Source organism: Pelmatolapia mariae, linkage group LG10_11 (genome assembly GCF_036321145.2).
Source record: "Pelmatolapia mariae isolate MD_Pm_ZW linkage group LG10_11, Pm_UMD_F_2, whole genome shotgun sequence".
In the NCBI taxonomy this organism is placed as follows: Eukaryota; Metazoa; Chordata; class Actinopteri; order Cichliformes; family Cichlidae; genus Pelmatolapia; species Pelmatolapia mariae.
The window spans coordinates 44,534,261-44,558,303 of record NC_086236.1 but is presented as its reverse complement, the minus strand read 5'-3'; the positions used below and the strand labels follow the sequence as shown (position 1 = coordinate 44,558,303).

The following is a 24,043-nucleotide window of genomic DNA, read 5'->3' as shown; positions in this document are numbered from 1 at the left end:
TCCGTGTTGTACTTTGTAATGTAGGGAATCAGATCAGCGTGCCACAAAACACACTTTACTGCTATGTTTTACAACAGCGACCATTTTTGGGAAATGTTCTTACCATTGGTCCGGAAGGGCCGATCTCTCCTCTCTCTCCTTTCTCCCCAGGAGCTCCCTGTAAAACAAACAATGTCACTGCGGCTGGGCTGGACTCATGGGCCTCGTGATAGCCACGGACTGGAAAAGCCAACATCAGTTATCTTAATAAGATGCCGGGCCATTTCTTTGGACAAGATCCGAGAAATGTCTGGAAGTCTATTTGAGGCATATGTCAACATTTGTCAGTTCACAATGGCAGGTGGTAGACAGCTTAATATCAAGTGCAGTCATAATTGCACACATTTCTGAACTTGCTGAAGAAAGATGGGAACAAACTGCAAAAAGCACACGTCCAGTGACCGGTTATCATAATTCAGTGAAAGTGCTGCTTGGGAATGACAAAACTTGATATGTTACTTGATCCCAAAGTTTTATTTTTGTTATTACAGGAAGTTGTGCGAGTTTCAACGCTAAAGCAATTGTGGAAAAATCCACCTTTACGCCAGTAAAGTCTTACCGGAGGCCCCTGAATGGAGAGTCCACTGGGTCCTTGAGGACCAGGTTGCCCTGGGAGTCCAGAAGGGCCAACTTCTCCTACGGGCCCTTGAGGTCCCTGTGAAAACAACACCACGTGGAACCAAAGTAGCAACTTTAAGTTACATATAGTAACACAGATTGGTGAGAAAGATAAACCCTGTGGTTCTTTAGTCTGACCCCCTGAGGATAAAAATGTTTTTGTGACCTCCTCACTCGCCAGAATCTGGAATGGCAAAATTTAAGAGTGCAGAACACGACTGCATAGTCAGCAATAAAAAATGTCATTTAAAGGCATGACAGCCTTTTACATCAATTTAACCGTCTGTAGCGTCTCCTGATGTGAGACTCTCTGTTGGAGAGATAAAGGAACTGGCCTGAGTTGGGCTCAGAGGCTCATTTTCATAAACAAGGCTAAAAGAGCGTGAGAGCTTTATAGCTTTACTAAATATAAAAACGGACACGATCGCTGCGTCTGTTCAGATTGTTCTACACGTTTTTGATCAATTTAATCTCCAAAGAATGTTTAAGAGATTTTTTGTGCCAATTCAGCATGATGTCCATCCAGTTTAGATGGTTGCCATCCATCTGAAGTCAGGTCTTTGCAGTTCATTTCATTGGTGTGTATGGATTACAAACCGAGTTCACAAACAGGAGACAGAAAAGAGAAATTCCTACAAACCACGACTGATTCGCAGTATTTGTGGCTTGTTGGCTGAGCGGCAGCAGTAGCCAAAGTAATCGTTGCTCCAGCTGTATTTATTATTTTAAAGTTCAGCCTTAGAGGTAGTTGGGTCATGGCTGCCTTATCCATGCACATGATCAAAAGAAAGCATGGATCAGATATACATGAGTGGAGAAGAAATGAAAACAAACAGAGAGAAATGCTGTTTTTTATCTCATATTTAACTTAATATTATTCTCATAAAAACATGGCACCAAAGTAAATCACTTTAAAGTTTATTTTCCAAACAGAAGAAATTATTTTGCATTTTATCCACTGTTATCCTGTAATATGTAATTCACTAAAATGAATTAGTAGCATTGAATAAAGATGAGTTCAGGCAGGAGCATACTGATGACACAGATGTACGAATGCTGCTGTTAGAGTGATCGGGCAGGAATATGGTACTGTGTTAAAGACTTGAATCACCAATCATTTCTTTATATTTTGCCAGAAAAACAGGGAAAAAGTGCAATAAGTTATTGAAACACGTGCAAACATACATGTAAATACAGTATAGAAGGCAAAACTAGAGTTTGTAAAAATTCCTCTGAAAAAATAGCCCGCTCTCACTCCCGAGGCCTAATATAATTCTGATTTGTCAAGTCCCGCGGCGTTCCTAAGGAACGCGAAAGGTGACCGTCTGCGTATGCTACGTGCCGGGTTATGGATGAAATCCAGTAGAATGATGCTCCCGTTGTAATACATGTTCCAGCCATGTATTCCAGCCCTAACCTTATCGCTAACCTTAACCAGCACTTAACAGCTCTCTAAGTCTCTAAGTCTAAACTTTAATGACGTTAGATAGTGTTTTCCAAAGTGATTTAAGTAAAATGAACGTACATGTGTGGATTCATTCCAAATGGTTCTCATGTTTCTTCATTTTTTCCGATCTCGTAATCTAGGGATGTGTTGGGTGCCCGGAAGTGTAACATATTGACAATTTGTCACCTAGCGTAAAATGTTATGCTTTGGGAGTGAGAATGTGTTGTGAAAAAATAGCACTTCAGTCTGGCTCCTTGGAAGCAAAATCTGAAGAAATAAGGGGTGAATCGAGACCTTTGCACAGCACTGTATATTAATATCCTCTACTGTGTGTGTGTGCCTGTGCCTGCAGTACAGAAAGCCACATCTCTCTTCATAGCTAACACAATGGACTACTTGCACTAGGTAGTCCATTACACCCATGAAACACATCACATACAGTCATTACTGACTATATGTTGTTTGGGGTTTTTTTTGTGGGACACTTCATGTGTCGCACTTGACGTGCTGTTGCTGAGGTAAAAAAGTGGGACATATGGTTGCGATATACATCCTTATTTTCCTGACTGACAGTAGTGGGGGTGGCTGTAGCTCAGGTGGTAGAGCAGGTCAGCCACTAATCAGAAGGTCGGTGGTTCGATCCCAGGCTGCCTCCTGGCTGCATGCCAAATATCCTTGGGCAAGATACTAACCCCTGTTTGCCTACTGGTGGTGGTCAGAGGATCAGGATCTGTAGCGACTGCTGCAGCTGGATGTTTAGTAACAGTTTGGAACAGACGACCATACCAAAACCGGAGCAGATGCAAAAATGACAGTCAGTCAGGATGGCTGCGAGTGGAGGTAAACTAGACAAGTGAGATATACCCTTGCAAATATAAGCTTCCTTTAAACCACAGGTATGTAACCTGAATGCTGTTGAAACTCTTTCAAAGTCAGATATTTTACACTTTCATCACTGAATGTGTCATTAAACAGAAGGCGATGGTTGCTTTGTTCTTGGACCCACTGGTGTGGACCAGCACGTGCAGAATACCACACAAAAATAAACAAATGATCCGGGCATCCATTTAAATTTATTACACTGTGAGAGACAAACTCACTGGCTTTTGCAAACTGATCCACCTTCATTTCGTTCATGCAGACTTCAGTCTGACTGAACTGTGACAGGTGAAATCATGAGGCTCTACTAAAGGGGTCAGATGTCATCCAAGAAACATATTTCAAAGTTCAAGGCTCAATTTATCCCTCTGTAAAAATCACGGAAATTATGCCCATTTATGCTGGCAGCCGTACTCGCAGCCATTTCCCACCTGCTCCTTGCCACAGCACACACCAAAATTTCGTCTGGCAAAATCCAGTCTCAACATTATTTTTAACTCATGCGGCGATTCTGCTTTCCCACTGTGGAACATTTTTCATGCCTTAACCGTGTGAAATACAGTAAATGTTCAAGACTTTAGCAGAACAATAGAGTGTCCCAGAATTTAAGAGCATTTTACAAACCGTCACTCCTGGCTCGCCTCTGTCTCCTCTGGCTCCTCGTGTGCCTGGACCACCCTGAAACAAACACCAGAGACAACATGGTAATAACAGAAAAAAAAACATGGGTTGTAAGACTGTAAATGTATCAAGACTTCCACTAAAACATGGAAACTGGGGTTTATGTTTAAAAATATGCTAAACGTAGAACGCCACGTGTCTTTCATATGAATGGATTGTGAGGATCATGGACAGAAGCCAGCGCTGATCATAATGCTGTAAACTGCCCCTGTGAGCTCTACACTTTATTACGCTGCATCTGTGACTAACAGCGAGAATCTAAAGCCATAAACCTCGGGCTGACCCTTCTATACTCGAGGTTTATCCAGGGACAGGCAACACACATCTGCTAATCATTGGCCCATTTGGGATATATCCTCTTCCTGTGTTTGCTTAACTTGGTCTGCCTTGGGAAGCTGGGGGCAACTAGGTAGTTCCTGAAGTATTTAACCAGAGGGGACAAGGGTGGGAGGAATATGAGAAGAGACATACAGATGTGGTAAAAGCAAGAGGTGAGCCATACTTTACTTTTTTTCTTAGCAGATAACACTGGTGTCATTTTCTTTTTGATAATTTCTATCAATTGGAAGTCAACATCAATCAGTTTGCTTTAATTGGTAGATGTAGGATATATTGCCTCTTTTAGATGTAGTCAGTGCTCTCTGCAGGGATTCCTTATATCTGTGCTGGTCTTGGATTATTTACCTAAACATAAAGTGACAGAATTTACAGGCTCAATTAGTTAACAAAACCAAAATCAACGTTTAATGAAGGCGAATGTAACAGCAGACCAACTAAACCAAATCAAAAGGGTTTTTTCCAGTGTGTTTTTAGTTTTCGATGTGGAGGAATACTTGTTGTTAGACAGCCAAAGGTTTGTTGCTGGGCCACAACTCCATTAACAAAAAAACCTACATATGACAGCCAATATCTCAACATGAAGCTTTGAATTGGCATATTCATTCTGTCATGTACGACAGGAATGATGACAATGACCAATGACCCCTAGAAATATTTTGAAATACTTTCAATCGATGGTGAAATGGGCCTATGACGACTGTCTCTTTGTAAAATCACATCAGGGGAAAAGTAGTATTTAAAATGACTGGGCCTGTTCATCAGTTCAAAAATGTATCTCTGTTGTTTTAATGGATTCTTCTAAACAATCAGAGCACTTGCTGGAGGCACGGAAAAACCTGCAGAGAAACTGAAATGAGCTTCCAACAGTAACAGCACATGTAATTATATTTGGATTTTTCCACGAGACTTTAATGAATGTGGAAAAAACGGAGCAATTATTGTTCAACTTAGCAATTTTATGCCGAAGGGAAATTTACATTTTTTAAATAATGCTTGGATCTCAAACAGCATGGGCACTATTCATTTTGAACAAACAGACATGGCAGGTTGAGCATGTCTTGCTTTCCTTAGTTTTAGATTGATTGTTGACTGATGTTCAGCGTTGAGTTGAGTCTGTGCCAAATCAGACGGCACAGATTGCAGTTCAGCTCAGCCAATCAATAGTATTTGAAATGCTGAAAAGTGAAGAGGTCTGCTGCTGTGTGAGGCAGGAAAAGATGTACATCTGGCAGTGAATGCAAACATAAAAATTACTCTGAGGAAGAAAGGCTCAGCATTGTTGTGAGTGATTACGTCCGTAGTCTGCACACTGGAAAAATACAGCAGACAAAAGTGCATTTTCTGGTTATTACAAAAGCTTTCTTTCTGCTATTACAGTATCTTATTTGACTCCTTGTTTTTTTTTCATGACATTACTGAAATTACCCATATAATATTTTTCTACAATTATGCCAGTGTGCAAAATATTCAACTTCTAGGTGACAACTTTTAATCGCTAGCTGATTGCAATGGTTACTTGATGGTAGGCAACCTGTTTCTAATGACTGTGGTCCAACTCGGATTGATTACAGTCACTCTCAGACAGATTAGCAAAGTCTTGCAAATAATTAGCATCTAATTTATGAACACAGACTGATACAATCTACAGACTCACTTGAAATCAATCTAAGTAAGTCTGCAAGGATATGCAACATCTCTGCAAGATGTCTAATTGCAAGAGAAGATGCCTGTATTCTGGTTATAGCCCCAGTACAGTTGTGGTCAGAAGTTTACATCCACTCATCGTTGAGGATAAATGTCACAGTAATTTTAGGTTTTTAAGGAACTGTTCTTTTTACAGGGTGGAATGCACAGCATACATCTTTAATGAAATGCAATGAAATTAACATCCTGCAGCAACTACGTCACTATTTGTGGAGGAATTTCGGAACTTCTATTTCAAGTCTAAGAGGCTGTGGCTGGACTCTGAATGTAAGTAGTTGCCGTGTTAATAATATGTTTAATGTAAATGTATGTGTATGTAGATGGCAACAGATTTACGATGTTCACCAATTTAGACTAAACGGAACTACCAACTTGATCCCATTTAATCGCAAACCGATGGCTGACAAACGCCATCTTACCACCTTTTTATTGCCATCTTTGTACCAAAGTCTTGGTACTCGCTTGCTTTAGTAAGAAGCAACCGAGTGTGAGCGATTGCAGACCTGTTCCCCATCTTTGAAGCAACCATTTCAAATGCAACTAGATTGCAAGTTCATTTCACACAGTTGCATTAATTTTAGTTGAACCGTAGTCTTCAACTACTGTTTCCCCCAATGTGACTGTAGTATTAGACACTGTATCAGGTATCCATCTACCTGATACACGTTTATTTTACAGCTTTATTTGATTGAGCTTAATCCCCCCCCCCCTTTTTTTTTTGAGAGAACAAAGTGTTAGCAGCGCAACAACAGAAGAGTAAATCTGTTTTCACAGTACACGTGAACCAACCGTTATATTGTTTTTAACAAGGGGATGATAATTTTTCATCCTTTCTCTAAATCCCAGTGACTACAGTGTGCAGTTTTAGCACAAAAGCAGCTATGATTTCGCCATCACACCATTCATCTATTCCCATATCCTGCAGTTAAAATGTGATTTAAGAAGCCCATTCAATGTGGGCGAGAGTAACAGACACAGACAGAGCGACAGAAACAGTTACAGAGAGGCATAAAACGACAATAAAACAAGAGAAAGAGCCCCAAGCAGGAGGAGGAGGTAAAATAAATAAAACAGAGAAAAGGACAGAGAAAAACAATGAAAAGTGAGAAGCTAAGGTATTTTCTATGCTATATTAATCTCTGGAAAACAGAAGAAGCAACAGAGACTGTATATAGAAAACATGAAAGAAACACAGAGAACAATATGTAATCCTAAATATTACATGAGAAATTTCAATTCTTTGGTAGTTTCCCCATAAAATGTGAATATTTTATACAACATAGAGCTTTCCTCTGTTATAGAACTGGAGGTTTAACAAATCCAGAGGGAGAGGGCTGTGACCTGTGGATATAACCCTACCCATGAGAAAGCAGATCTGGCTCGTTGGACAAGGAAAAAAACATAGCGGGGAATTTTACTTGGCTGTGATAAATGGAGTCGGCCAATAATTACTTTCTCAAACTATACCAGTGTGGATCTACACCCCTCTCCTCCCCCGCTACCCAAAGGTGCCGACAAAGACAAAGAGAGAGAACTTAAGGAGCGATAGCGCAAATGAAAGTGGTGAAGAGAGAAAAAGAAGAATTTAGACAAAAAGTCTCGGGCTGCAAATGAGCTCATTTAGTCGCTCTCATCCCCCGACCTCTTTCTGGTACAATCTGCGATTGCGTGAGAGGAATACAACTGTTCGGCATGTACACCCCAACTCTTTGTAACATTCAGCCACCCCAGTGAAAATGCCTCTAAGAAATGGAAAAGTGTCTTCAGGCATTAATTGATGAAAAGAAAAAAGACTTGTTATTGTGTATATGTCACAAAACACAGGGTAGACTCTAAAAGCACTTTTATCTACCCTTTGATATCATGTCCTTTTGTGTTGCTGGATATATTCACCCTGTTCAATCTGGAGTTTATTCACACTGTGATATATTACATATTTAGAAGTCTTTCTCTGGTCTTTGTGATTTTGTCATAAACTATAGTTAGACGAAGCTTCTGTATCTGAACTGTGAAGCAGGAGGTAACACCTTTGATTGCAAAAGTATGATTGTACAGAAATCTATGAGTCCTACTATACACTCAATCTCTGACCGCAATTAACCTTTCCCTGGTAAATTTAAGGTCTCAGTCCCAAAATTAACATCTTGCTGAATAGAAGTCCTATGTGGAGTAAAATTGACAATAACTTTAAGACTGGTCTTGAGAAAAGCACTGACCGTAACTAAAATTAATTCAGTCAAAGTATGTTCACATTGAAAATGTTGGACTGACTTTGACATTACGAGCAGTGTCCACTAATGACCATCCAAACACTTTTTCTTTACTTCTGTAGAATTTTCTAGTATGTGAGAGTCTTGAGAGACTAGATGAAGCGAATGAATAACTGATCTAAAGAAAGAGTTCAATTGAGTTTCTCACAACACACAGAGAAAGGTTAAAAAGCGTAGAGAGCAGAGGAAACACTTAAAGGATTTCCACATCAGATTGATTTGTTCATAAAAGGCAGAGTATGAGTGTTTAAGTAACTACATTAAAGAATAAAGGTGTGTAAATATCTTCTTACAGGTGGCCCAGATGGTCCTGGAGGTCCTTTACTGTCCTGAGAGCAGGTACAGGCATGAGGCATGGGAGGGCACTGCTCTTCAACTCTCTGAAAAAACAGTTCACAGAATGTGTGCAGTCTTTGGTCAATATTCAGGTCAGGCTTGAGCTGCACTAAAAACACACATAAACAGGCTTAGACTTTGCCGGAAAAAAAACAGATAACGCTTGTAAAACATGCTATCGTTGGCCAGTTTGTCTTAGGTGTTTGGATCCGTGTTAAATTTACAGCCCAGTAAAACTAATATTTTTCATATTCAACAAATAATTTAATAACTCATATCATACTTTGGAGTTCTTTGGACAAACCAGCTAAAATTACATCTTTTTCTAACAGAAAAACATATCTTTCCTCTTAAGAAAGTCAAAAACAATGTATTTTCAGTTTAAATGCAGCATAAACTCTCTTCTTTATTATTGCTACACAACTGCATAATTATTTACAAACTGTAAATGCAAACAATGTCCTTACAAAGTGCATTTAAATAAAGTTATTTTCAAAAATATACTTCAATGCGACTGAGTAATCAATACTTTTTGCATGCCTACTTGTTTCATTGAGTAATTTGTACTTTTGAATGAAACAGAGTATGGAGCATATTTGAAAATGCAAACACTCAAGAAAATCAGTAAAAAAAAATCATGAATTTAGTAGTCTTGGGATTTTCATTTCATTCTTCTTGTGTATAGAGGAGCCCGCTTACATAAGGACATTAAGTTCACTAAACCATACCTATCTTTAAAAATACAAAATAAGCTCAAAACGCTGGGTCCCAGACCCAGCCCCTGCACTTATAAAAGGTAAGTTAAAAAACAAGTCAGCACACATTCTAATTGCCAGCTAACCACTAGCACTGAAGGCTACATGACCCACGTGAAGACCCGAATTCTGAACCCCTGCCGACAGACTCCGACTTACTCAAGGGCTCTGCTAAAAACAGGCCATTGTTGCAAGGTAGTTACTAGGCAACACGGTGATATACTTACCTGCATGCCAAGTTTGGCTGCTCAACTCCTGATCATGTAGGAGGAGTTGGCAGCCAAAGAAACACATTGTGTGTATTACAGTAAGATTTGACTTTTTTGTGTTAGCTGTGCAACTTAGCTTAAAAACATCACACTGAAAATAAACAAGTCAATGCAGCTCATCACCTTGAATTTATTTAATTTTTCAGACGTTGCGAGTTTCCGCACTCATGACAGTAACTGCCATGCATTTTATTACCCAGTGATGTGTTGATAACACTCAGGCTTCAGAGGAATTGGTTAGTACGTTGAGATATTGCATTTTGAACCCTATTGTACAGGTGTGCAATTAATAAGTATCTTAGTGTTTGGTCAGTGGATTACATTTTATACCTGGGGCGTTAATTGATTGGTGCTACCATAAAGGCAGACACACACTTTTTGTGACTTTTTGTATATGCATAATACGCAACTGGTCTCATTAAGAGAATTTCTTTCACATTAAACTAAATTAATTGAATGAGCATTTTGGCTTTGATTGGAACCATACTTATCACTTTAATTATATGGAGTTTTAATATTCTGTGAATAATGCACAGAAGAAGAGAGGTCAGGTACGTACCAAATTATCTCATAGAGTGGGTTTAAGTAGAGGGAGAAATGTTACTTACCAATGCTGGCAGCTCACAACACTTATCTCTGCTGGCCCAGGAAGTACTGCAGATAATGTCAAACATCTGGAGCTGGAACTGTAAACACATGTGCATGTATGAGTACATATGGATATACACATAACCTCTGCATTAATACTGCAGTTGCGATGTACATTAGGTAAATAAAATGCTGAATTAAAAGAAAAGTTGCATTAGAAATTGAATATTACCCAGGATTTTCTTTAATGCTGTGTTTCTGTGTTGATAAGAAGAAAGAAGACAGACAGCTTGGCTGCTTATGAGCTTTAATAACAAGCTGAAATGTGCTGGAAGACAGATATATGAAGTCTAGCTGATTGCTTTAATAAACAAACTGGATGTTCTCAATGCTCTGCTAGTCTTGGCCTGGCTATAAATTATGTCACTGGCTTATGTCTGATTCATTTCGAAATTTTAGCATCAAAACTTAAGAGGGGCTCTGCTCCCGTACACTGTTTATTTTATTAGAAAAGCAGTGTTGACATTCCCAATACCTCCAACTTCGTCAACATTGTTTCCAGTGTAATGCATATACAATCAGAGACAACCTATATTTTCGGAAACCCTCTCTGAAACCGAGTTTATGCTGAATATAGTAGAAAACTGTATTTCTTTACACTGTTGTATTATTCCTATAATCATCAGATTTACTGATGCACATTTGTTTTCAGATCCGCTGATAAAAGTCTTAAGGTCATTAAACAAAAATCAGTTAAATTACATTTAATTTAAAAGATACCCAACACCCTTATTTACATAATATCATCAGATGATAAATAATACCATATGCAGTTCAATTTATTGGGAAAATGTATGACAGTAAGTAAAAATTTGGCTCAGAGGTTTTTCATTCCTAAAGACTGGAGCGTTCCCCTGCTGCTGATGTGGCACTGCTTGTAATTATATATGTAGTGCTTCTATTGCAGCACCGCAGGGGGTCTTAGAATTTAAGAGCCTGTGTTCTTACAGTAAAGCTGGAACTAATGTTAAGACCAAAAGATACGGACTTGCTGTGAATCGTTTGGGGGTTTGACCCATTTTCATTTCATAATTTGAGCTCACTGACAAATGCTATATGTCTCATTATACCCTCACCAGAGCCTTTATTAGGTCCACCTGTTCAAGTGCTCGTTAAAGCAAATATCTAATCAAATGCATGGCAATAACTCCATGCATTTAGGGATCTAGATATGGTTAAGATGACCTGCTGAAGTTCAAGTGGTGCATTTGAATGGGAAAAAAGGGTGATTTAAGTGACTTTGAATGTGGCATGGTATTTGGTGCCAGACAGGCTGGTCTGAGTATTTTGCAAGCTGCTGATTTAGTATGTCCCAGCATAACCATCCCTAAGGTTTACACAGAATGGTCCAAAATAGAAAAAAAACATCCAGTGTGTGTGTATTTGAGTAAAAAGTACCTCGTTGATGCCAGAGGTTAGAGGAGAACAGCCGGACTACTTTAAGCTGATAGGAAGGCAACAGTAACTCGAATAACCCCTCGTTACAACCAATGTAAGGAAGAGCTTAAATTGGTAAAGCTCTGAAGATAAAGCGAGTCAAATCTGCATGTCAGCTGGGGGACATCAGCAGAAGACCGCACCACACGTCACTCTTGTCAGCTAAGAACAGAAAACTGAGGCTTCAGTTATCACTAGTTCACTAAAATGGGAATATTGGAAAAACCTTAGCTGGTCAGATGAGTCTCAATTTCTAAGGGATATTTTTTGACACACTTTGGGCCCATTAGTACAAACAGGGCATCATTTACATGACCACAGCCTACCTAGTAATACTCGGCTGGCCTCCACAGTCACTACATCATTCACATCACGGATGTGCAGCTGACATATCTGAAATCACTTTGTGAAGCTGTCGTGTAAACATGGACCAGTATTTGTGCGGAATGTTTCCAGCGCCTTGCTGAATCTGTACCAAAAAGAATTAAGGCAACTCTGATGACAAATCGGGGTTGAAACGGTTGCTAACAAGGTGTAACTAATGAAGCACCCAGTGAGTGTACGATTTTATTCTGTTACACTTGTACTCCTTTAAATCAACTAAACACAAAGTTAATTATGAACACGAACATGTTTACGATTGTTTCCAGTTCAATTTGTTTCCACTTGTAAAACATAGAATTGTTAGACTAAATTGATTCTTCTGTACGACAACTTCCATTTTCACGTGCTTTTTGCAAATACTGTTGGCAACCCAGTAGACATTTTTTAAATAAATAGCCATTTTCTTCACTGGCAGTGGAGAACAATCTGTCAGGTAGAGAAAATATAATTAAAGAGCATTTATCAGCTAATATTTTTCTTTGGAAAAGCTCAGTAGTATACATTTACTACTGGGCTTTTGGAAATACTTAGTATTTCCAAACGCCCAGGTTATCTTACCTTCATCCCTCACTGTGTCTGCCAAAAGCTCTTTTTTTTTGAGTGCCTGTGCTATTTAATAGGTAGAGAATAGCTAACACAGAATATATAAAGCACTTTGTGCATTTCCACTTGCAATAAATAAAATGAACTCCTACTGAGTGACTTAATGAAATGGTTGTGAATATTTATGGCTGCCACTTAACAGGCCATAATTATGCACACACACATGCACACGCACACACACACACTCACTCACTCAGGTGCCTGGTCATTTCTGGTAATTTGAAACAGATTGTAAAATAAATCTGGCAAGAAGCAACTTCACCTTTGCCTGTTCATTTTTCAAGTCATCCTATCGGCTGCTGTCTTGAAACAAAACCTACATCTGCATTTATTAATACACTTTGTAGTCAATGCTTCCTTTTTACATTGATCCAAACAAGTATTCATACTAACCGGAGCAGAACTGTCTTGTCTACCTCTGGATCGAACCGTCCTTCCGAGGACCTCCATTCCATCGGTGGTGATGTTACCAGCTGCATTAATGTATTTCTCCCCAACCACTGAGCAATCCAGTACCACCTTCACATACATCTTGCTGATGGTTACATGGAGCTGAATGGGCAAAAAGATAATTGGTTGCATTAGAAATGCTTTGGCGGTGTGTCTGAAATCACTCACACCACACTATATGGAGCACTACATAGAGTTTACCATTTTGCAGGGCTGCCCAAAAACACAAATAGCTACACAGACGTCAAATGGAGCTGCTGATTTTAAGTGCAGCACTGTCACAGGTAATGATCAGCCAGGGTATAAAACTGACTCCCTTGAGTGTGAATGTTCCAGAAGAGCGCGTCAACAATTTGCAATCTTTTTACTTACTAATCAGTCACAATGAGTTCTTTTGTGTATGTATTTTTTAATAAAACCAGTCTAAAAGCATCCATGCACTTAAATTACCCTGTCTGAGCTGAGTGCTGGATGCCTGTGAGCTAAAACTGCCTCCTTAGAAGAAACCACTGCCAGAGCCATGAACCGTGAAATTCAACTGGTCACACAGTTAATGAGCAAAGAGGGCAGCATCATGCTGAAGGACAGGAATAAACTAGACTATTAGTGTCCGCATTATTCACAATTACGTGAACTACTTTGCTCTTTCACATTACTTAAGCCAGTTTTAAGCCACGGGACTACAAATGCATGTGTCCACGTCTAATTGCATGCACAAAGCCACACAAACAAGCTACAGCTAATGTGGAGTTTGACAAAGTTCATATTCAAGTGTCAGAGACCATTCATCAGCTGACGCGTACGCGCCCGCTTTACTGTAGAACGACTTTCTGTTCTCATCCTCTGTTCTGCACACTTCACTGGGCATGAAGGGTGTGAGAGTGTGAGTGCTACACTTTTATGATATAAAAGATGATGAAATCCTCTAAGGTGCAGACATTTTGCCGACATTCTGTGGCATTTAGTGGTTTCAGTTCAGGTTAACATTGGTGTTTAGGGAATGAATGAAGGCCAGTGTGTGTTTGTGTGTGCAGAAAAGATGTCAGTCACTCACCTTCTGGGTGGCTGGATTTCCTAAAGCAATGACTGATTTTCAGGCTAAAGACTGATACACTCTTCCCTTCTTAACAGTGGATTCCGTGAAATCGGAATAATCGGGTTGACAGTTGCAGGAAGCAGATATTCGCTGTTTACTTGTCATTCACTGTATTTTGCACTCATGATAAACAGACAAATGTGTTTTTAACTATTTAAGAGTTTCTTTTTATAGTTTGCTTGCAGCCTGAGCACTTTTGACCAAGCACATTTAAAAAGCATTTGGTTAGGGAACACATTTGTGGAATAACAATCTTGAAACAATCTTGTAGTGCTGATTTAGCATTTTTAATATCTTTTTTGATTATATATGTTTTTGTACCCATGAATGGTGGATGCAACAAAAAGTCTTGCCCCTGCTATCCTCTGTCTATCCAGTATCCCCTGAGGCTTAAATAAGCAGACTAGCTGACAGGTTTTTAGATTGATATTAAATTTCTTTTATTGCTTTCCTCATTGTTTGATGACTCATTAAAAAACAATCTCTGAACTAAAATAAAGCCCCTCTCCATGTATAATGCACTCATCACCAATTACTTAGCTGCTCTTGTCCTATGACAGCTGGGATAGGCTCCAGCCCCCACAACCCTGAAATGGATAAGCAATTAAGCAAATGGATGAATCAGTGTCTAAAGCCACTGAATTCACTAACATTTCATAGTCCCAGGTTGCCAAATTGCTGCCAGTATCTTCCAGTATCTATACCCTAAGACATGGACCGGACTTGTGAAACTCTATTTTCTGTCAGTGTAAAGATGTTTAACTACACATTTGACATATCTTAATGTAAGAAAAAGAAGTGCAATTTAAATAATCTCTGCTGTGGTAAATGAAAGAAATCTGTCAGTGCAGCTCTTTGGACTTAAATTTAAAGAAATAAAAGTGTAAAATTACAGAAAGTAGCTCAACGGTCAGACTGTCCTGTAATTATAATTGACAGAAAATATCATTTTATTAGAACATGCAGGAACCTTTCTGTCATGTCTTAGTTGATTACTTTGGTGCAGTATGAAGGGCCAATGCTGGAGGTCTTTATTTATTTTAAAGCCATAAAATGAAATCTTTATAATGCTTTCTAATATGTTTTATGTTGCTATAAAATGTAAAAAATACAGTTAATATTTTCCAAAGCCATCCTATGGGGCCGATTGGTGAATTTGCAAGGTCAATTCAGGCTCCAAACCTTATGTTTGACACCACTGTCCTATGACGTGCATATGAAAGTATCATGACTGGCTAGAAGTTAAACATGCACAGTTATTTGTGAACAATCAGCACATGCAGCGTTGCAAGCGTTGCCTTGCTTATATTGTTTCTTCACTTGCACTAGAACGTACACAGAATTTCAATAACGCATAAAGGCTTAATAATAATTCATTTATATACTTTATATCTTTTTAAAAAGACCTTCAATAATGTATATAGCTTTAAGAATCGTTGTACCCCTCATACTCTTATACATAAAGAGGACTAATTGCATATAGGTTTTAATTTATATGTATAATTTGATAGCTCATATTTATTTTCATCTGTAGCTCATATTCTTATAGCTTATATCTTACTTTTACACTGAAGCTCACCAGTTGTTTTAATAGTTTTGTTCTCACCCTGTTGATTATGTGATGATTTTCCACAGAGATTCATCTCAAAGGGCTGCACTTGATCTCACATCATAGTTAGGTAAAATCAGCTACATCCTCTAATATACCAGCACAGACCACCCAGTGTCACTGGCATTGTGGCATCCCTTAGAGAAGGACCCAGTAAAGACTACACACAGAATTAAAAAGATGACTCTTTTAATCAGGCTTCTTTTATTTACACTGTAACAAACGAGTGACTTTAAAACTACCTTCAACATTACGAGACTGTTTTGTGTTTGTATTTGTCCATTCGAGACACACGCATACACCTAACAAGAGATAAATTCTCAAAACTGAGACTTGGAAATATAACTTATCAGTGTGGAATAAGAAAATAAAGTAAAACAAAAGCCACGACAACATTAACTGAGTATGGAATTTAAGAAATATAACTATCATAATGCTTTTTGCATTGAGCTGTACCTTGCAGGTCAGATGGCTGGCTGGAGCCGTTCACAGCCAATACTGCTGCCATAACAAGATAAATTACTCTGTTGGTGTCTCCCTCTCGTTTTCCTTCACACATACACAGACACACTGTCTTAAACATCAGCTGCATGTGTAATGTAAAGTACCTCATTTGTTTGTATCTCCTGTCAACAGATAGTTTATTTCACTTTAACACAACTTGTTTTGCTTTATTTTTCAGGTTAAATAAATAAATAAATTTGTGACTGTGTGACTGACAGCGCTACGTTATGTTTGTCATGTTGCAGATATGGCTTGGTTGATAAGGAGTCTCACAAATTGAACTCAAAAGTACTTTGATATCAGAAAAACAAAAACATAACACAGAGCTATCACTATTATAATGGCTCTATATGAATGTCAAAATAAAGTAAAATATGTAGAAATTATTATCTTTGGGATTCAACTATGCAGCTGCACCAGGCACGTGCGGGGGGGGGGGGGGGGGGGGGGGGGGGGGCTTGGGCACCTGCCACTTTTATGTGTGTGTGCGTGTGGAGTCCTGCCTGTACCCCTCAACAGTAACATTTAACTACAAATCACAATTTTGCTAAATAAAAGGATCTGGCTTGCACATGACTACCATTAACCAGAGCGTGCTGGTTACGAGCTGGGAACGAGCTCGCAAAGAGCACCCGGATTTTTTGCCACCTGGGCGGTGCGGAGCTGTGGGGGAAACACAAATTCATTGGGAAACCAGTAAATAGGGTGTACAGCTCACACTATAGTCTATAGCACACAGGAGTATTAGGTTTTTACGTACACGTTGTTAAGTTGTCTTGTGGCAACTGACGAATTGAAACAAATGAGTGTGCTGTGTGTGCAACAGCGCGATAAAACATTACCTGTCCTTTTATTAACTGCACAAGTAGTGGTGTCATTAGCTGCTAGCTAACTGGGTAAGGGTGTCATGGATCTGTAGCTCTGTCCACCTTTTTAGGGAACATATTTAGTTTTAAAGTAAGTTACAGGACTTTTCTCCGCCTTTCTGGAGGGCTTATATTTCATTAAAAACTATCTAATATGCATATCCACATAATTATGGATGATTATAATTATGATATTTAAAAAACACACTGTTTTAAAGAAGTTACATTAAGAAACAGATATATTAGATTAATATTTCAAATATGACAAAATACTGATTTTACAGGAGCAGAATTATCGTATCTCTACAGTTTAAACATTTAATAAGCTTTCTGCCTGCACAGAGTGGATAGTGAAACAAAATCCTCACAAATACATTATTTTATATTTATTCCTTTATTTTTTATTCTTATTATTTTATTATTATAGTACTAGGAATAAATAATAAGGGAAGGATTCTGGATCAGCAACATGATGAAAACTTGTGGCCATAGTATACACAGTATTCTGGAGAAAGTCTAAAATGTCACTGTATGTGCATGTGTGTGTGTGTTTTATGTGTATAGATTTTTTTAGATTATTCCTCATGATATAACATTGTCCAGACATACTCTGTAAGGACAGGAGGAGGAAACAGTGACAGAAGGAGCTGTGTGAGGCTGATAAAGGCAGTGGATCCTTCAGCAGCTGGATTACAAAGAGCACAGGTAACATTAACACATGTACCAGTTGTTGCATTGCAGAGATACTCAAGTATAAAAACAATAATAAATACAATTGTTTTGGTTCTATAACATTTTTCTATCATTACTTTATTATGGATTAGGTGTTGTTAAGTGTGGAAAATTAAATAATAGATTAATGCAACAGCAAACTGTGCCTTGTTCTCTGATGGACAGGAAGTGGAGAGATAGATGAGATGAGGAGATGGAAGGAGGAAGAGAGGCAAAGAGTGACTCACAGGCAGAGCCGAGTTTATTTCCCACAGTTTTTTTTAAATTTGTTGCTTTATGGTTCCATGTGCTGTCACCAATCTTTGGATTTTATTATTGTCTCATAACACTTGTTTAATCAGAGACCATCTCTCCTATGGACTTTAAATGTCTACTGTCTCAGATCAACACAACCCTGCCCTCCAGCACTATCAGCAGCAGGAGCAGCAGTAACCCCTCAACAGCAACACTGTACCCATCAAGAAAAACATAGGCTATGTTTGCGTTGCATTGTCAACACCTAATGACAGTGATATAGTATGATACGATTCCATATTCGATTCTTGATGAATGTGGGTTGTTGTTATTCAGCCTGGTTCTATGTGCCCCTTTTTAACTTCAAACATCTCTGCATGGCCCTGAGCTTTCACCTGGGCTCATTTTATGCATTATTGATTTATTACAGATTGGACATAGAGGGTGTTGGCTAACTTATATCTTATCGCCTTTATTGTTTAACCTCTGCACTGATGACTACAGCTCTACACAGCCTGGCTATGATCTGGATAAATTTGCGATTGGTCGATTTAGATAGCATTGACGTTTTTGCATTGATGATTTTTTGATGTTCTGTCTGTGTCTCATCTGGTGCTCTCTGTGCCTGATAAATAAAGTGTTTTGTTTATTAAATTTGAATTTGAATTATCACTTTAACATGAATAAAGTTGGATTCTTAAGTTCAATTTGTATCTGGTTTTGTGGTTTTAACACAGATCTTCACACCCTAGAAGCAGATTTATTTTTGAAGAAGGGGGAGGGGAGGATGCCTGATTACACATGGAGAAACTGTTGCTCTTGCATGTGTTTTTTATGTAGTTGCAAGAGAAAAAAAGTTGTCTAGCTTATACTGTATGCTGTAAGCTGACCATACACTGATTATCAAGCTAGACATAAGCAGAACTGACTAGAAGCCCAATCCTATAGTACAGTATTAAATGCTCAACTTGTTTTATCGATGTAAACCATTATTTGGCCTGTAACTGGGTCTGGTTTGACAATTAGAGTTGCTGAAAAACAAACAAACAAGTCTTATTATTCCTGTCTTACTGATAAAGATCAGTGTATATAATGAGAAGCTAGAGCAGATTTGAGCATTTTTACTCTAGCTCTGGTAAAATAAACATTTTTTTAAAAAACAAATTTAAAATGATGCCTTTATTTGAACAGCAACAGGAAATGTAAGAGAGAGAAGAGTATGACATGCATCAAAAGATTTACCAGCAGGAAGTGAAACCATGGATGTACATTATGAACCTTGTGTATTTTCTATAGTCTTCTATAGCAAGACTAACATCACTAGCATTGGATTGGGTTTATTTGTCAGATAAATATAGAAAAATCTAGGAAAGCAGAAACAAAATAAATCTAAACAAACAAAACTGCCCCCTAAACCTCTCCCACAAGACAAGAATGGTCCCTGGATCTTGGACGTTACTTGTAAAGGGTTACTGCCCATCTCTGGTCATTACCCATATGTTGAGTCCATGCATGTATATGGGCTCCACAGATAATTTTCTCTTCCTGTTTTATTTTGATAATATTTTTGCCTCTGGTGTTTTTTTTATTTGATTTTGTCCTCCTTGTCCCTTTGTCCTTGATTAGTTTCAGCTGCGTTCCCCACCTGTATGTATCCATTTCCTGAGCCTCCCCCTGTCCTGTGTTTTATTTTCCACATTGTTGTTCGTTTCCTTGCTCTGCTTTCCCTGACTTTTCTGAGTATGTTTGTAGTCTTTGGCATGGCACCCTGTCACCATTCGGATTTTGGGCTTTCTTTTTGGTTTTCTGGAACCGGAAGCATTAAGGCTTGTTTAAAGTTTATTCCTGTCTCAAGAGTCCTGCACTTCTGTCCATAAATGTGTCCTCCACACAACAGTTCATTAAACACTGATGCACTTATGGTTCAAACTCTCTCCAAGGTGAAAATCCTTTGCTTTTTACACTGGACAATAAAAACGTCTTACTTCCTACAGGGACTCTTTTTACTTTCTAGACCAAATAGTTTATGTTCTAAAGTGTTTTGTTAAAGGTGAGGACCTACCAACATTCATCAATATGGATTTAAAATAATAATAATAACAATCAATAAATAAATTAAAAGTGCTTCTTTAAACTTAGTGAAATACGGTGGATAGCTGTAGAAATTTCCTTAGTGTCGATTTTTTACAGCGCACACAACGACAGCTTTATGTGCTGCTAGTAACTTTTTAATTCAATCATTTGGGTCACAGAAATAGTGTCCGCACAGTTTTGGAGCAAAATGAGTTGTGTATTACGGATAATTTTCACCTCTTCTTTCTGTGTGTCTAAGTGTTAAAACTCCTCATCATATCCATTTCTTCCCCTGCTCTCCTTTCTCTTCCTTTACCTGTTTTTGTTCCCTCTGTGTACAGAGAGAGAACACACACACACACACACACACACACACAAACATGCTGAGTGTATGTTTGTGTGTGTGCTTCCATCAGTGCCAGATCCCGCTGAGTATTCCTGCTTTCACATGAGGTGTCTTCATATGGTAATCCCTTTATACAGGACCCACAAACATGCACACACAGACACACACTCCTCTTATTCACTTGTCATCCTGTCTAAATGGAGAGGGAGACTTCCTCTGGTCAGGCAGTCCTCTGCATCTGTTCCCTCTCTGAAAATTGTCATGTTCTCCGGGAGAAAGGCGAGAAACAACAGAGAAGACAAAAGGCAGAGAGAATGATGGACAGCTACTCCATGACATTTGAGAACTGAGATAGAGACAGTTAGTGGGCTGCTGTTGGCTTGTTTTCAGCAGAAATCCACAGAAATTCCAGGCAAAGAAACTAGCAAAAATAATGTTTATAGAAACTTTTCTTGGAGTTTATTCATTTGTCAAACAAACGTCTACTAGTCTTTTAAAAAAAACAAAAAATATAGCAAAATCTAAATCCGGCTGGTTGAATTAAAAGAGCTCCTGAAATGATCGGCACTCAAAGAAGAACGTGCATGTAAAGACAAAAGGACTGATTAACATTATTTCGTTTATCTCGGCTAATGTTGTTTTGCAATGTGAATTAGTCATTTCCTGGGCATGCTGAGGCTAAATCAATGTCATTATTTATTCAGCGGGGCATTTGCATCAGTATTTATTTCTGTGTTTATTTTTTTCTCAAAATGCTCTTTCCTCTCAAGTGAGCACAAAATTGTCTTCTGTTGGAGGAAAGCCATCAGAATCTGCTATTTTCACTCAGTCAGAGTAATTAGATACAACATAATTTACATAAAAATGCTCAGACGTAATCCCAGTCATCGAGGTAAATGTGAAATGCCTTTGGAAGAAAATCATTTGGGTGGGATAAATAATATGGTTTCTCCAGGGAATAGGTATGACTGCATAAACAACTAAAGACCTTGTTCTAATGGTGTACTCATAAAAACAACTTTTTTAAAGGGATTACACTCTAAAAAAAAAGTCACTTGTGTTGCACTGATTAAAGAAAGAGACTGTTTAAAAATAAGATTCTCCTTGTTTTTTTTAAAATCACATCAAAAATAATGACAAAAGTCCACAATAACCTTATCACAGGAGACCATAGAAATTACTTAAAGGTTGTTGAAATCTGCAGTTTTACTCCCACTTTGCACTCTCCACTGGTTTAAAAAAAAACAATTGGTGCAAGAAAAGCAGTGGAGAGTGGGAGGGAGATAGGGAATAGGAAAGGGGGCTATCATCACATTTTTAAACACTCTCCGCAGCAGTGCTGACAGATCGAGAGAAAAATTTCAGCCCAGGAGCCTCTGGAAAACCACCCAACAGGAGCCACAGCTTCAAAAACACCAAAAATACAATACAGCTTTCTTATGTTTTTGGCTCTCTACGGCAGCTTACCGCCACATTTCCTTCTCTCTCTGTCCCAATCTGCTCTCCAGAGTTTCAAGGCAGAAAACCTCAACATTTATGTGAAAAACTACCACCTAAAAGTTCTGAACAGAGTTTATCACTGTATGGGTACAGCAAATATGTTAAACCAAATATTATGTTAGCATGTCATTAGCAGCTGCAATCCCAGCAGATCAGTTAATCTCATAGTCCGACCACATCATCTGATGACTCAGTTAATAATTTTCTGTTATACTGAAGCTGCTTTAGCATGCACACAGATGATATACGTGTGAAAGCCACTTTGCAACCCACGCTGAGCAGTAAGTATCTGCTTCAGGGTAAGTTTGTTATAAATGGGATAATAATTTAGAAAATGGGTAATGTTAAAATAAGACCTAAAGTCATTTATTTGGAAAAATAAACTCAACAGGAAATGGTTTACTGAGGTCATAAATCAAGCAGGAAGTAGTCCTACTTTGAGAGAATGTGATTTTATATTTTTATAGATAACCTTCAATGGTCACAAGCCGCTCTATTGTATGATTTTCATTTTAGTCTTTTTTAATGTAATCATCAGGCATCATCATGCTATAATCACATATCATAATACAGTGCTCCCTTGCTATAACGCGGCCTTACCTTTCATGGCCTCGCTGTTTCGCTGATTTTTTTTGCGCAATTTTGCATGCTTTTTGTTCTCTCTTTTTATTTTTTACAGCGCACTGTGTTCTGCGTGCTGATTGGCTGTAGACCATTGTCAATCAATCTCGTGCCGCGTCTCCTGTACAGTCAGAATGCGTTCAGCTTGTCAAATTTACATAAATCTTCGATCACTAGCAGTGTGACTCTGAAGTGCTGCACTGTATGTTTGTAAGTTTTCTCCCCAACAAACACAACAATGTAGACGAAACGTTTTGCACCATCAAAGGCAACCGCAAGTGCCTTTGGTTTCATTCTATAATCCTGGACTTGTTTTTCTAAAAAGGTTTGAACTTTGAGAGTGTTTAAACAAGAGAGAAAAGTGTGAAAATGTTCATAGTGTATAAAGTGTGTAGTGAGGGATTTAACAGCCTTAAAACATCTATAATAATTGTAAAAAATAAAGTTAGCTACTTCGCGGATTTCACCTATCGCGGGTTATTTTTTGAAAGCAACTACCGCAATAAACGTGGGACCACTGTATTGAATTTTTGTGGTGATTTATTAGTTATGTAATTGTGGTGAAAGTAGAATGATACAGTGCTAATTATAGCGTTAGGCTATAATATGTTATCTAGATTAGAACCTTCAAGGCCCTAACATGTGCCTGTGTGGGCAATCTTGTTTACTGAATGTCTGATCATGTGGGAGAAGTCTGTGGACTGACAGACAGAGACTTGAAGCATCATAATAACAACATGTGACTTCTTACATCTGCTTTAACAACTGGACAACTCACCCCTGCTGGCCATTAGAGAGAAAGCATGGTTAAGCAAGCGCTCCTATGTTGGCTTTACATTTCAGCCCTTGAGGTTATGTTCATCTTTTATATACAGTTTTTGTGAACATCATACCTGCTTGACATCGGCATGTTAGCCACAATGCAAAAATACTTTGTCTGCTGCGACGCCTACGTTTTGAATCCAGCTACGTAAAGTTATTTTCAGCGTAGAGTTGCAAAAAACACTAACCTTGTGGAAGCTGCCATGGAAAATTTTTTTGATTGCTGCCTCTTCAAAGGTAGCAGTCTGGAAGTCTCCTTTGTAGTCATGGTTAAAGAACGTCAGTGTCTTTCCAGAGTCTGTGGGAGGAAAGTGGTGGTAGTGAGGTTGGGAGGATAGATAATTTTCCCATTCAGTGCAAATGTGAATTGAGCACACTACTAAGTATTACAAACATGCATTCCCTAAAAAAAAGAAATTCAAGCAGAAACAAACAAAATCAAACTGCATATTTCAAGTGTCTGGAGTAACAGAAACAGCTTTTTGAATAACACATACACTGTTGTATTCACACTAAAGACTCAAGATGTAAGCAAATATATGTCACTCACTCAAAAGTAACTCAAGCCCAAACTAAAATGCAATTTTGTTGCCTTCTTGCTGTATCGGGCTCAATTAGGAAAGCAGAGAAAACTAAATGATTTTTTAACATCCTCCAGCTACTCCCTGGGATCTCACATGGGATCTCATACACTGATATGGAAATGGCAGCAGATCAAGTCTTCTCCAAGTCAGTGATGTCCAAAACACTTCTAAAAGTTCACCCTAGGGGTGAGCTTACC

At 38.5% G+C, this 24,043-nt stretch overlaps 1 protein-coding gene across 2 annotated transcripts in view; it reads right to left on the bottom strand.

Moving 5' to 3' along the window:
* col14a1a (collagen, type XIV, alpha 1a) overlaps positions 1-24,043 on the bottom strand; it is a 161,518-nt gene that overhangs the window by 31,932 nt on the left and 105,543 nt on the right. For both annotated transcript variants that reach the window (XR_010095193.2, XM_063488414.2), the window contains exons 33-39: positions 23,451-23,560; positions 12,803-12,961; positions 9,946-10,023; positions 8,271-8,357; positions 3,608-3,661; positions 599-694; positions 104-157 (exon numbers count right to left, since the gene is read on the bottom strand). Coding sequence is in view for 1 of the 2 variants with exons in the window: in XM_063488414.2 (XP_063344484.1) it covers positions 104-157; positions 599-694; positions 3,608-3,661; positions 8,271-8,357; positions 9,946-10,023; positions 12,803-12,961; positions 23,451-23,560 (638 nt within the window). In the remaining variant the exon portion in view is untranslated. The remainder of the gene's footprint in view (positions 1-103; positions 158-598; positions 695-3,607; positions 3,662-8,270; positions 8,358-9,945; positions 10,024-12,802; positions 12,962-23,450; positions 23,561-24,043) is intronic.